Source organism: Akebia trifoliata, chromosome 13 (genome assembly GCF_017979445.1).
Source record: "Akebia trifoliata isolate Shusen 1 chromosome 13, ASM1797944v1, whole genome shotgun sequence".
NCBI lineage: Eukaryota > Viridiplantae > Streptophyta > Magnoliopsida > Ranunculales > Lardizabalaceae > Akebia > Akebia trifoliata.
Genome location: NC_141387.1, coordinates 8610665 through 8624553, shown reverse-complemented (window position 1 = coordinate 8624553; position 13889 = coordinate 8610665). Strand labels below are relative to the sequence as shown.

Below are 13889 nucleotides of genomic sequence, written 5' to 3'. Positions count from 1 at the left end.
TACCCCACCTTTTACTTAATAGAATCCAAATAAACATAAATAAAATAAGTGAACGGTTGAAAATAGGTAAAGGTTGGGATGCCACCTTTTACTTAATAGAACCCAAATAAACACAAAGTTGATTTTAAATGTTTATTACAAATCCCTAGAGTTACACATAATATATCAATCAATTACCTTAAGATACTAAATAGATTTTTAAGACATTATAACTTGCTACCGGCCACTTTCCACTGTAATAGAGACATTGTTTACAGAGCCCATTTCTTTGTTGGCTAAAGATAAATCAGGTTTGATGGCAAACCCAGGTTTTCTTGGTGTAGGAAGATGTGTGGTATCCATGCCAAGCATTAGAACTACATTAGACATTGTTGGCCGCTCTGTTGCATCTTCTTGTAAACATAAAAGCCCTACATGAATGCATCTTAATACTTCTGAGGCAGAGTACGAGTCTATTATTGTTGGGTCCATTAATTCTATTTCCTTACTTCATTCCATAGACACCATGCCTGAAATAATATCAATCTCATCTTGTAAGGCTATTAATTAAAAAGAATTCTTATAACAAAATAGATCACACAGGTTTCAAAATACCATATACTTACAAACTCCACAAGGCTTAATGATTGTTCATAGAATTGGTTAATTCTCTTTCCGCTCACAATTTCTAAAAGCATTACCCCAAAGCTAAAAACATCAGATTTCTCAGAAAATCTCCCTCCCATGGCATACTCTGGGGCCATATAACCACTGCATTTTACCATGAAAGATTCATTGGTTAGTTAAAAGGATCAAAATCCCAACCAAAGAGAAATTTAGGATGTCAAGAAGCTAGTATATATATACTTACTACGTTCCGACAACCCTTTTTGTATTTGCTAGAGTTTGATTTCCTCCCAAAATCCTTGCCATTCCGAAGTCTGAAATTTTGGGATTCATCTCATCATCCAATAGAATGTTGCTGGCTTTCAAATCTCGATGAATAATTTTTAATCTTGAATCTCGGTGAAGATAGAGAAGACCTCGAGCAATGCCTTCAATAATGTTGAAGCGTTTAGACCATGTCAACTTTCCTTGTTTAGTTGGATCTGGTCAATTTTATCTAGCATACTATATTAGCAAAATTTGATGGGTTTTTAACGATGCGTGAACAAAATTATTTATAAACAATAAACACACCAAAGAGAAAGTAATCCAAGCTTTTGTTGGGCATGTATTCATAGAGCAACATCTTCTCTTCTCCTTCAATGCAGCACCCGAAAATCTTAACTAGATTCCTGTGTTGAAGTTTGGATATTAACCTAACCTCATTCTTGAACTCCTTAAAGCCTTGTCCAGAGCTTTTGGAAAGTCTTTTCACTGCTATTACTTGTCCTCCTGGTAGTGTACCCTGAGATGACAACAAATTTCTGTATGTTATTTCAAAGTGTCTACTTCCTTAAATTTTCTTAATTATAGTATTGCATTACCTTGTAAACAGGGCCGAATCCTCCCTTTCCAAGCATATTTGCATTTGTGAAATTATTTGTAGCATTTGCAATTACTTCATAGTCAAATAATGGTAGATCTGGGAGCTTTGTTTTCTTTGAATCCTCTATGGATATTTCAGCTTCTGTGGTGTCTTTCTGAGTCTTTGTAGATGCAGTCAGATCAAATAGTTCTTCTATTTTTCTTTTTGTTCCTGATTTTTAGGAATAAAATATATAATCAACATTTATTAATTTTTTCTTTTCCCAAAAACTATGAAAATCCTACCATACTTGGGGAAGAAATAAAACCCATAAAAGAGAGAGAAATCTGCACTAATATAAATTTAAATTAAACTTATGAATTATAAAATGAAACTATGGAAAAAAAGTGATTAAAAAAGATTAATGTTGTAGTGACCTCAGTGGGGGATACACACAAGGGATCTCTTGATGTGGTGGTGCGCGCATGCCCATGTATGCGCTTTCGCAAAGATACGAGTAAAATGCATCTACGGACATGCGCGCGCCACCACGTGAAAGTGTCCCCTATGTGTACCCCGCTGAGGTCACTCTAACACGACTCTTTAAAAAAAATAAGCTTAAAGAAAAATAATAATTATTATTATAAAAATGAGACCAACTAGTTGTAGACCGCCTAGTATCGATTTCTAGTGTAAACATAAAGATCATGGGCCTTGGAGGACATAAGGATCATGCATACCAAACATGTTTTTCTTAGCTATTAGGTGAATTTACCTTTTCTTATTTTCGTCCACCTACTTAAAATAAATATCGAGGATGCCAATACGATTATGCCAAATATGATGCTTGGTATGAGAACGAACATTGGAACTTGTTTCTTTCGACCTGCAATTTGAATGAAACATTTCTCATCGGGAAATTAAGTGTAGCCACATGAACTAAATTTATCAATAAAAATAAATATAATTACAACTAAACCATGGTAAACCTTGATAGTAATCATTTCTAAACTGAGGATAATAACCACTATAACTGATACAAAATAAATACTAGGTGAGATATCATCGTAATTATCTTATGCCCATCTCAATACTAGGAATATCAATTATAATTAAACCATCACTACATGAAAACTGGAAGATTCGACAAGAAAATTGGATAGGCCAAGGTCCATGAATTTTAGAAACTGAATTTCATCGGCCTAGGGCCGATGAAATTTTGATGCTCCAAAGATTCGATGGCTTAGAGCCGTCAAAATTCTTCCATTCACCATTAATTTGATGATTTTGGCCTATCAAATATATATATATATATATATATATATATATATATATATATATAGGGTGGCGTTCAAGGGCCAACTTTTTGGCAAAACATTTTTCAAAACATGAGTTAGAAGTTTTGGAATGGGATGATTTTTGGTAAGGATGATCTCTACAGTGAGGAGATCATCCTCCCTAAAAATCAACCTATTCCAAAAGTTCTAACCCCATCAAAAATAGTTTACAAAAAATAGACGGTCCACGATTTTTCAACTTGTAAACATGGGTTAGAAGTTTTGGAATGGGCTGATTTTTGGTCGTAGAGATCATCCTCACCAAAAATCAGCCCAATCCAAAACTTCTAACTCATGTTTTGAAAAATGTTTTGCCAAAAAGTTGGCCCTTGAACATGACCCATATATATATATTTGAAAATGAAAAATTCGACACCTTGGTCCGTCGAATATGGTCAATGACTTAGTTAGTGAACCATATCAAAATCCAATCCTTGATGTAATTCTTTTTCCTAACTTTATGGATATAAATCCACATAATAATGGAATGATTGAAAACCTGATATTATGTATGCTCATAAAGATCTTAGTTAATAATTAGTTAGTACTTTTAACTATTGGAATTTATTTTTATTTGGCAGATGTCCCCACACCATTTCAGATGGGACTAACTCCTACCGTCGCATACTTCCATCCTGCAGAAGTTTCCCAACATTCAATAGAGTAAGTCAAGAGGCTACCCAATTTTATACACATGACAAGAGGGAGTAAACTCCAGTCGCTAGTTTTACTGCTAACCCCTTAGTGGTGGTACTTTTTATGTTTTTATCCGATTATTTTTTAATTCATTTAAGAATTTTTTTTTTCCAAAAGATACCTATATAATTTAATCTGCCAATGTACCTTTATTTTCAACTTAATTATGGCTTTTCATAATTTTGTTAAAAACATAGTGAATTTTTTTCTTTACTTTGGCAGGCCACAAATACCATCTAACCCGACATGTGTACAACAATTAAATAACCACCTTTTTCGTGGAGGGGCACATAGAGAATAGAAGTCATGACCTAGAGAGCAAGCCCAGTCTGTCTTGCCATCTAAGCTAACCCCTAGTAGGTTAAATAGGGATTTATTTAAGGTTCACAAGAAAGCCAAAAAAAATGAAAAAAATGAAAAATTATGGTTTAAAACTTGTCAAATCAACTTGAAATTCTATCAACTCGACTCGATCCAATTGGATCTTGTGGTGAATCAGTGACAAAACTTGAAGGAATCAACTCATCAAGTCAACTCGATCATTCAGACGAGTTGAACCTTAAATAAGTTAGATTCACTGAGTTAAATTATTGAAAATGCATTGTTAAAATCCTTTTTTATAAGAAAATACATCTAAAAGCCTAATTTTTTTCTATCAAAAATCAACCATCTTCAGGCTATTTAACCCGTTCAACTTGGTTTTTAATCCATGGACTTCAACCTCAAGAATAAAACCCTCTATTATTCTAGAGAAAATGTCATCATCTTCAAGTTCTTCAATCCATTCAACCTCATATTCAATCCATGATCAACTTCAACTACCTGAGGAAATCTCTTTTAAACCTAAAAATTCATCATCTTCTGCTTCAACAAGAATCTTATAGTATTTATTAGTTAGAAAGGTTGCATGAGATATATCTTAAGGTTGAAGATGAAAGATATATCTTAAGTTTGAAAAGGAGAGGAAGACCTAAAGATGATCAGTTTTGGATGAAAAATGAAAGGAATTCATCTAGAAGTTGAAAATGACGATACTTTAAGTGATTAAATATTTTAATTTTAGTCGGCCGAGTTGACACTTGAGCTTTTTTTACTTGACTTAACCCGGTGAACATTTGAGTTTAATTGAGTTTTTGAATTTTAAAATCACAAATATGATGGTGTCGCATTTCAGTAAACACTAATAAATATAAAAAGGTGAAATTCCCAAAAAAATAAAGAGAACTTGGAGAAGTCCCAAAATAGTATATTATTCATTTTAATTCTGAAACTGGTAAGTTACCTTTTATTCGAAATTAAAACATTTCGGTTAAAGTGGAAAAAAAAAATTCTATTTTATGAAACAGTAAATAATTTCCCATTTTATTTTCATGTAAACTGTGGATAAGTTTTCGCTTTACAAAACAGTAAATTTGTTCCCCACATTAACAAAAATGTTTTAATTCCAGTTTCGGAATTAAAATGAATGATTTACTGTTTTGCGAAAATTTCAATTTTCAGCCCATGTTTGGGTATAAAGAGCTTCTATTGGCACACCAAATTTTACTTGGAACACTCCAGTCACATGAATTGGGGTGCAGTCTAAGTAAAGTTGTTGTGGCAATGGAAGCTCTCTTTTGGCCTCACAACTGAGAGCTGAATTGTATTTCCCCCAACAATAAAAGGTTTTGCAACAATGAGACATACCTAATTTCGAAGCTGGTATCCTTACATAAAGATCTTGTCCACCTTGAGACTTATCTCGGAGATCGATCAAATCACCAAACCATACTAAACAACCCTTCCCTCCTTCGTTAATGTCAGAATTCGCATAAGCCGTACAAGAACAATTATTCCTGCATTCTAGTTCACATTCCCTAAGACTCATGGTATTGTTAACAATCGATCTCGAAGTATTGGGCAGTTTCATCCCCTTCAATTCAAAGAACTCATCATCCTTATTGCAATCAAATTTCGCTTTCGGAACACATCCACCTGACCCATCTTTCAAATGCCAATTCTTTTGGTACTTGGGCTCAAACCCTTTAACACAATTGCAAACAGGCGAGCTATTCACGTCACATATTCCATAAGCACCGCACTCACTGTAATTGTCACATTGATCATTTGGGGCGGACCATAAAGTGTTCCAGTCAAGATTCTGGCCGGTCAATTGAAGTTGAAGCACACCAGCTTCATTCAAAATCAGCCTTGACACAATAGAATCACTATTAGTTTCGAATATGAAATATAACTCATCCTGATTGTCGATGAAACTGAAATTGAAGCTGTTAAGGACCTTCATTTCGGGGATACCACTAAATTGGACTCCATTCCAAGGTCCAGTTCGGTACCGCAAGATCAGTCGGTTCGAAAGAAATAATTCTGGAAATCCATGAGGATCTACACTGTAAGAAAAGTCACCTGTAGATGGGTCATTAGTGTTCTTCCATGATGTAAGAAATCGATTAATACCGGTCTTGAAGTCCCACCCTAGCTTCATTCCAGGTAACAATGTATTAGTTGGGTAATCGAAACTCTGCCATAGATACTTCTCATTACTTTCTTGTAAAATAACAAGATTTCCTGAATCTAAAAGCTTTGCAATTGGGTTCTCTGCCTTGGACTGATTCGTGGACCACATAATTCTGGAATCTTTATTTAGGAGAACGAGCTGGCCTTCTTCGCTCATTTTAAGACATCCGGATGAATCTGTAATTGGGTTGTCTCTGTTTGCAACCCAAACTACAGTTTTACTTCCGGAGTACCATATTCCCAAATATCGGTTCTTTGAATTGTTTCTAGGACTGAAGAATCCTAATTCGAAAAGATTTCGATCTGAAACAAGAGTCTCACCGTCTTTAATGGATTGTTTTGGAGATAGGGTAGGGGAAGCAATGGGAATATTTGAGAAAAATGTGAATGAAATGAAGTAGAAAATGAGACGAAACTGTATGTCTGCAATGCTTCCCATTTTCTCCTAAGAGAAGTATATCAAACACTGGGTATATTTATTGCGTAACGATTTCTTGACGTCTCCCTCTAATACATGCCCCTCTACATCCTTGTCATAGACCCATAAATCATTTGTCTCGAGATATGTAAATCATAAATATTTTCTTATGAACCCCGATGCAACTGATTTACTGTGTGTGTCACAGCGGGGAACATCATATTATCACAATTCAATAATTTTTTTTTTTTCTTCACTATTTTAATATGACGCTCCTTCCTAACAAACGCCCCCATCGCAATACCACAAATCATTTATTTTGAGAGACGCAGAACCATAAATCTTTTCCTTGAGTATCCCAAGTTGAATTATCTACAGTTGAGTGATGGGGACGTAGGAGAGGGGAGCGTCATATTATCATTGTTCTTTTAACTTTGGAAGCTACGTGGGGTCTTGACTCTTGAGGTCAGACTCCGCGGAGAATGTTGACCTTTAGCCTCTTTGTTTCTTCTTTCTTTGAGTCGATCATTTTACAAATTTGCCACAAGACAATTTTGAAAAAGGCATGCCTAGGTTTGGGATAGACCTTGAGCTTGGCCCACCTCTTGGTGGAACAAGAATTGGGAGTGTAGGTCCCTCAAATGGTCCCTGAATCTTCAAGCCAGCATAAATTTTGGGCCAGGAGTAAGTTTTTAGATATACAGTTCCTAATGTGGCCTCTCCATTATTTTAAGGACTTTTCAAAACACATACATCAGTTTGAGACTCTCCATTAAACATATGATTGAGATAAATTAGAAAAACACAAATTTCCTAAAGATCAATATTATTTTTCAAGATATTAATATATTTTTTCCACTCACCCATCTTAACCATTTGTTTGATGGAGTTGTGGGTGTTGTTTACATTATTTAAATGGGCTTCAAAAAATGGTTAAGGCCCTAACAATCAAAACTCAAACACAAATATCCTAATTTTATTTTTCTTAGGTAGGATCCATTTCAAATTGAATTGCAACATGGAAGCGCGTGGCACATGAAATCCAATACCCATTGGATTCAATACTCAGTTTGCCTGTCTAGTAATATTTTTAGTACCAAAAGTAACTGTGATCGCATGGTACACAGGTAGATAGGGAAACATGTCAATGATTTTCAAATGCAGCAGATGAGCACGAAATTGTGCCAAAATGTGACTTATGATGCTCATTGGCTTCATTTAGTGTGAAAACAAAGAAACCAAAAACATTGGCTACAATTGTGTCAAAATTAGAGACTTCATGTGGGGCAAATGGGCACGAAATGTGACTCATGATCCTCATCGGCTTCATTTAGTATGAAAACAAAGAAAATTTTTAAACATTGGCTGTAATTAGAGACTTTTAGTTGACACGGATGACAAACAAAAGAGCTCAAGGATGACCAAACCCACGGTCTCCAATGGGAAAATGAGAATATTTCAATTTCCAGGCAATAAATTACTTATGCCTAACGAAGATTCTCTTGTGAAGGGGTCCTTTCATGGGAGTATTTTCTATATAAATATGGCCTTTTCAAATACGATAATTAAGGTGGCCGGGAATGTCGCAATTACATGTACTTGACAGAAAGATCTCAAAAATGACAATAACAAGTAAAGTCATGTTACATTGACATCATTGATTTTCCTAGAATGTACAACACTCTTATCTTGTGGAAAAACACCTATGGTTATCTTGCGGAAAAGCACGTATGGTTCTGCATGTGTACACCACCACATCAACTTTAGCATTTTCCTTTTTTTTTTTTTTTTCTTTTCCTTACAATTATCAAAACAGACAATATAAGCAAGGTAATAACGAAACAAAAAATAAAAAGACCTGGAAAGATATATATATATATAGACCTCACGAGGATGTTAGCATTATTCAACACTTTTTCTCTAATAATGCTTCTATTCATTTTTTCTTTTAGTAAAAAATATAGGAGTATGTTGGTCTTTTTTACAATAATTGCTTACTTGAATAATTGTCAAATTATTTATTGTTACAAGACATTTAATTCTAAAGATTAAATGCCTTTAAAATCTATTATGTGAGAGACAAATATTTATTATGTAAAAAGACTAATATATTCTTATATTTATCACTGAAAGATAAAATAGGTAAAGGTATTATTAATAATATTTAAAAAAAAAAATGGATATTGGACATTAGCACTCTCCAATATATGTAAGGGAGCGTTCTGCAAAACAATCTTAAGGGGACAATGTTGGGAGATAAAAATTTGCTAAGTTTCTTAGTGGGTTGAGTTTTTGTGAGGATCGTCTCCATGGTGAGGAGATCATCCTTACAAAAAATTAGCCCAATGTGAAACTTCTAACTCTGTCAAGAGTGGTTTAAAAAGTAAAAGAATTAGAAACCGTTAATTTTTATCGTTAATTTGTAAATCACTTTTTGTAGTGTTAGAAGTTTCAGATTGGGCTTAAACACTCTCATAAACAAAGTATCTCAAACACTTTGTATATTTATTTTGTATTTTACTATGTTTAGTATGAAGTATGAACGGATGATAGGGTGGGCCTGAGAATGTTGACATTGACTCTACTTCTGTGTTACTTTTTTCTTGGGCTGGGACATCAGGCATCATTATCGGTTGGCTCACATGTTGCTGGACTTTGGTCCACAAACCAAAATCAGCCAATCTGGCTGATTTTGGGACTGAAAGTCCATCAAATTAGAGTTGTCAAATCAGGTTAAGCTGGCCTATGGCCGACTAAATTGATGAGAAACACAAGCATTACAAGCTATCAAAGGCTACCCCTAGACTGAAAAACGAGCCCTTACAATAAGGATATAAAATGTAAAAAACTCTTAGCAAGAGAACAAGAAGAAACGTCAATACAAAACACGATAAAAACACTAATCTATGCTGTATACTTTGCTCTGCTCCTGTCATCCTAGTTGATACTGCAGGTCTTGAGGGTACTCCTGAGGTTCAAGTACTCTCTGCCCCACCTACCTTGCCATGGAATAAGTTTGTACAACCTTTTAGACTTAACAATTAGTAGTGTGGCCTTGTCCAATCTATAATTTTAAGGACTTTCGCAGATCAAGCAAAGATTTGAGATAAAAAGGAGGAAAACAAATGCCACAAATTTCCTAGAGATCAGAACTTGCTTGTTTTAGAGATCATTACATATTTTCTAGATGTGTATATTTTGGGGGGATGGATCTCTAGAAGCATTCAGACAGTTCAACCATTTAAAATAATAGTTTCAATGGGCTCAAAATGTGATTAAGGCCCTAATACACGAAGCTCGAGCACAAATTCACTAAACATGCATGGTATCCAAGCAAGCAAGCCAAATATCTTAATTTTACTATTCTTGGCCTTTCAAACAATGAATTTCTACATAGTAAACGTGGGGCACATGAGATCGAATACACTTTATTAGATGTCATTGTACAAAAAGTAAACGTAATCATTTAGTACATGGGTAGGTAGAGACACATTGGATGGTGAAATATGTGTTGCATGTGGAGCTCATTGGCGCCAAATTATTCCAACGCATCAGATCAGGACTTTAAAACACATCGGACTCCTAAACAAGCCGTTTTCTACATGGCACGTAGCTCAATTTGTTTAATCTAGGATCAAAACATGCCACTTAGACACCGTATGTTGTTATACAAACAGGACACCGTTCTGGTGCGTGACTCATGGTATTTATGAGCAGAAATAATGTTTGTCTCTCAAGTAGTTGCGAGACAGGATGACACCTATCATTGTGAATGGATTACCCTATCACAAGGTAATTGGGAACGTCGCATTTAGATGTTGAGTCCTCCCTTAGGGTCAACCTTTGTGATTTATCCTAGAAATTACGTTGCGCATCTGGGGGAGGCGCTACATGAAAAAAGGCATAATTATTTGCAACTCTTTTAAACACTACATGAAAAAATGGCTAAATTTGACTGATCTTTGTGTTGAATTTACCCCTTTTCAATATAGTGAGGGGGTTACATGTACCCTAATGATTAATTGGGTGCTCTAAAAGGCTCAGATACCTCGGTTCAAAAAAACTTTTGTCGCATTTACATGTCAATAGGACAATTTGAGATTTGGATGAGCCCAAACACAGCTCCTAAAGAGGGATGCAGTACCTGGGACCAACACAGCCCCCAATCTAGCCTAGGTTCGAACTTGGCCTTAATGAGCTTGAGTTGATTTCAAGCTTTTGTAAAAATATTAAATTCGTGTACCTTTCAAAATTGTTTGCAATCTTTAATGTTACTTTTCATTAAAATAGGTATTTAATCTTTAGTCTTGTTTAAATTTCTTATTTTATAATATATTTTACTTATTTTTAATTGAAAATCCGTACATCTAACCATGTATAAAATAAATATATATAATATAGTAGTAAGTCTGGCATTGTTAGGCCATAGTCCAATTCAGATTTAGGGGGTGAAAAATTTAGAGCCTAACCCTATGATCAAGTTCCTAAGCATATTTTTTCAGGTAGACTAGGTTAATGGGTGTGGATAGATAAATTCCTCTCCCATCTAGATCGTTTATTCTCACCATCAATACACATCTTGAGGCAAACACGTAATTAGATTTTGGTAGAATTATATGTAATTAGGGAATAATCCCAATTTAGGAAGATTCTTTCCTTTTAGGTAATTATTTTATTTAATAGGGGTAAGCATGACAATTCCAATTTATATTTGAATTAAGATTAGGATTTTTCCATTTAAAGAGAGCTAAGACCATTATAAAGTGGGAAAAAAGAATAGGAAAAAGAAAGAAAAAGAAGGGGGAGATCGAGGAGAGGAGGTCATATAATGAAGGTTCATCACAGTGGAACGACTCTTTGAGCCTATAGACGTAGGCACGTTTGCCGAACCATGTAAAAAATCATTGCGTTATTTTCTTTTTCTTACATTTTCTATGTTCTTTTGTTAGTTAATGATGGGATCGTGATTGAAGTCAGTTAATTCCAATATTGATTTCTACAATTGGCATCGTCCATGGGAACGAATAAAGAACACTCACGAAAACTATAGTAGTGGGATCAAATGGGAGAACCATGAAAAATCAAGCTTACCCATCAAGATCGCAATTGGGGAGTTGGGGCTGCCACAAATATGAATCCTCCGCATGTTTACAATTCCCAATCGGACTTTGTTGAGAGATCAAGCACAATTTATCAATCGGGGCAAGTCTTTAATCGATTGGGTTAAATCTTTAATATAATTATCCAAATCCATTTGATATGATTGTGAATAGCAATGCAAGAACCTTTCAAGATTTCCTGCGTCTTACAATTACCCCAAGACATCAACCATCTGTTGTAACGAAAGTATTTCATGGAAAGTTCAACATACTTCTAGAGAGGATAGTTTTGATATTTATAAACATAAGATAATTTAGATTTTCAATTATACCCAGACTTAAAAATTTTTAATTATTCATTTAAAGACTAAATTCATTCAAATCTAATTTTAAAGATTCTATGAATTATTGATGGGTAAACTCATTTATTTGGGTGTAGAGCCCAACACTTAATATTGGATCACTTGACTTTATTTAGATTGTGGACTTTGTGTATGAAAATCCAAGCTCAAACAATAATGGGCTTACCACAATCAATGACCCAAATTTATATAAGCCCAATTTTGATTTTTATGGACCTTTTTGATTACTTGAAAAGTTGTAGGCCTCTTTAAAATTCCAATGCCTACAAACTCCAAGTTTCCCATGTTGGATTCTAGATAAGTCTTCAACCAAATCCCGCAATGAAGAATATTGAAAAAAAAAAAAAATACAATTAAATTATAAAAGATCATTATAATAGCATTTGGTTTGCAAACTCCCATAAGACACTTCAAGATATAAGAGAACCATGATTCAAAATTATTTATTTTTGAAGAACTCCCTCTAAATGCTTGTTCTTTATATGAAATTAGTTTAATCTTAGCCTAATTGAAATGGGTAAATTAAAAAGATCTTTCAATTTTAGAAAATATTTTTGAGAACATGAGATTGAGAACCTTTTTTTTTTTGTTGTTGTTGTGACAACTAGGTATCTCTATAGAGAAGGGTTGTCAACTAGGTCTTGTCGAAGAACTAGTCCCAAGGTGAGTGCAATGCACGCACATCACACGCACCAGCTAAGTGAGGGGGTGCACCCTCGTAGGTAACCTTGAGGAATTAATGGCCATACTAGGGTATCGAACTCACGATCTATGGGCATTAATTGCTTCTCAATTCAAAATTGCCATTGAGCCAACCTCGAGGGGTTGAAAGCTTCTTTGTTTACATGAAGTATAAAAATGATCTTTTGAAAGAATAATGCTAAAGTGACCTCAAGATTGGACCTCACATTGCACACCTTGACATGAAAGTGTATGGGAACCATAGATACTTTCTTCGAGATACGACTGAAAAGAATCTATGATTCCTATCCACTTTCATGTCAAGATGTGCGATATGAGGTCCAATCTTGAGGTAATTCTAGCACAACTCCTTTTGAAAACATGGGATTTTATCTATGTTGAAGCCCCTTTTTTTATTTATTTATTATTATTATTATTTTTTTTTTTTGGGGGGGGTGGGGTGGGGGGAGATTGTTTCAATTTTCACCCATTCACCCAAATAATATATATATATATATATATATATATATATTCATTTATTTTCTTTAGAAAACAAGGTTTTGAGTTAGGAAAATGCTGAAGTAACATAAAAATGGACATCAATTCTCACATTGCTGACATGGATTTATGTACGGAACCATAGATGCTTTTCATCGAGATACAAATGAAAAGCCACTGTGGCTACATGTGCACCTCCACATCAGCTAGCAATGTGAGAATCGATTTCCATTTCAATGTTACTCCAACACAACTCTTTGAGTAAAGAAGAGTTTGGCAATCTTTCATGATCTTTTCAAAGTCTTGACTAATTGAAAGCAGAAATCACATTCTTTTTTAGGAAAAAAAAAAAAAAACAAAAGAATTAAACCATGAGAGTTCTCAGGTTATTCAATGGGTAAGTGTGAGAATGTAAAGGTTCAAAAGTCCTAATTTTAAAAAGGAATTAAATACTAAACAAAAAAAACTTACCTGGACATGAGTTTTGATGTGTCGAAAACATGGAATTCGGATTGAATCGACGCCACATTGTCCAGTTTAACTTGGGAGACTTGATCAGACTTTGATGAGTCTAATAAGATGAAAAATATATTAATATATTTCAAAAATAACTATTTTTTATTATAATTAGATTAATAGAATGTTGAGATGGATGAACAGAAATATCATGACACTAATAAAGATAAAACTATATATAAATGCATTTGAAAAAACAATGTATACTTAGCTCCAATAAGTGATAAATTAAGAGAAAGTTGATTGTGATGTGTTAGACACAATCAACAAAGGCTGATTACTAGTCCATTAGAAAGACTAAATGTGCTAAAAGGTAAA

The 13889-nt window shown here is 34.3% G+C and overlaps 1 protein-coding gene across 1 annotated transcript; it reads right to left on the bottom strand.

Annotated features, from left to right (window-relative positions):
* Positions 1–216: 216 nt before the first annotated feature.
* On the bottom strand, positions 217–6503 carry LOC147387707 (receptor-like serine/threonine-protein kinase SD1-8). The gene is made up of 6 exons (XM_086420224.1): positions 5030–6503; positions 1470–1676; positions 1180–1390; positions 851–1088; positions 602–750; positions 217–410 (listed from the first exon to the last, which is right to left on the bottom strand). The coding sequence occupies exons 1-6, from the start codon at positions 6434–6436 to the stop codon at positions 217–219; spliced, it is 2406 nt and encodes an 801-aa protein (XP_086276350.1). The 5' UTR covers positions 6437–6503.
* Positions 6504–13889: the final 7386 nt, after the last annotated feature.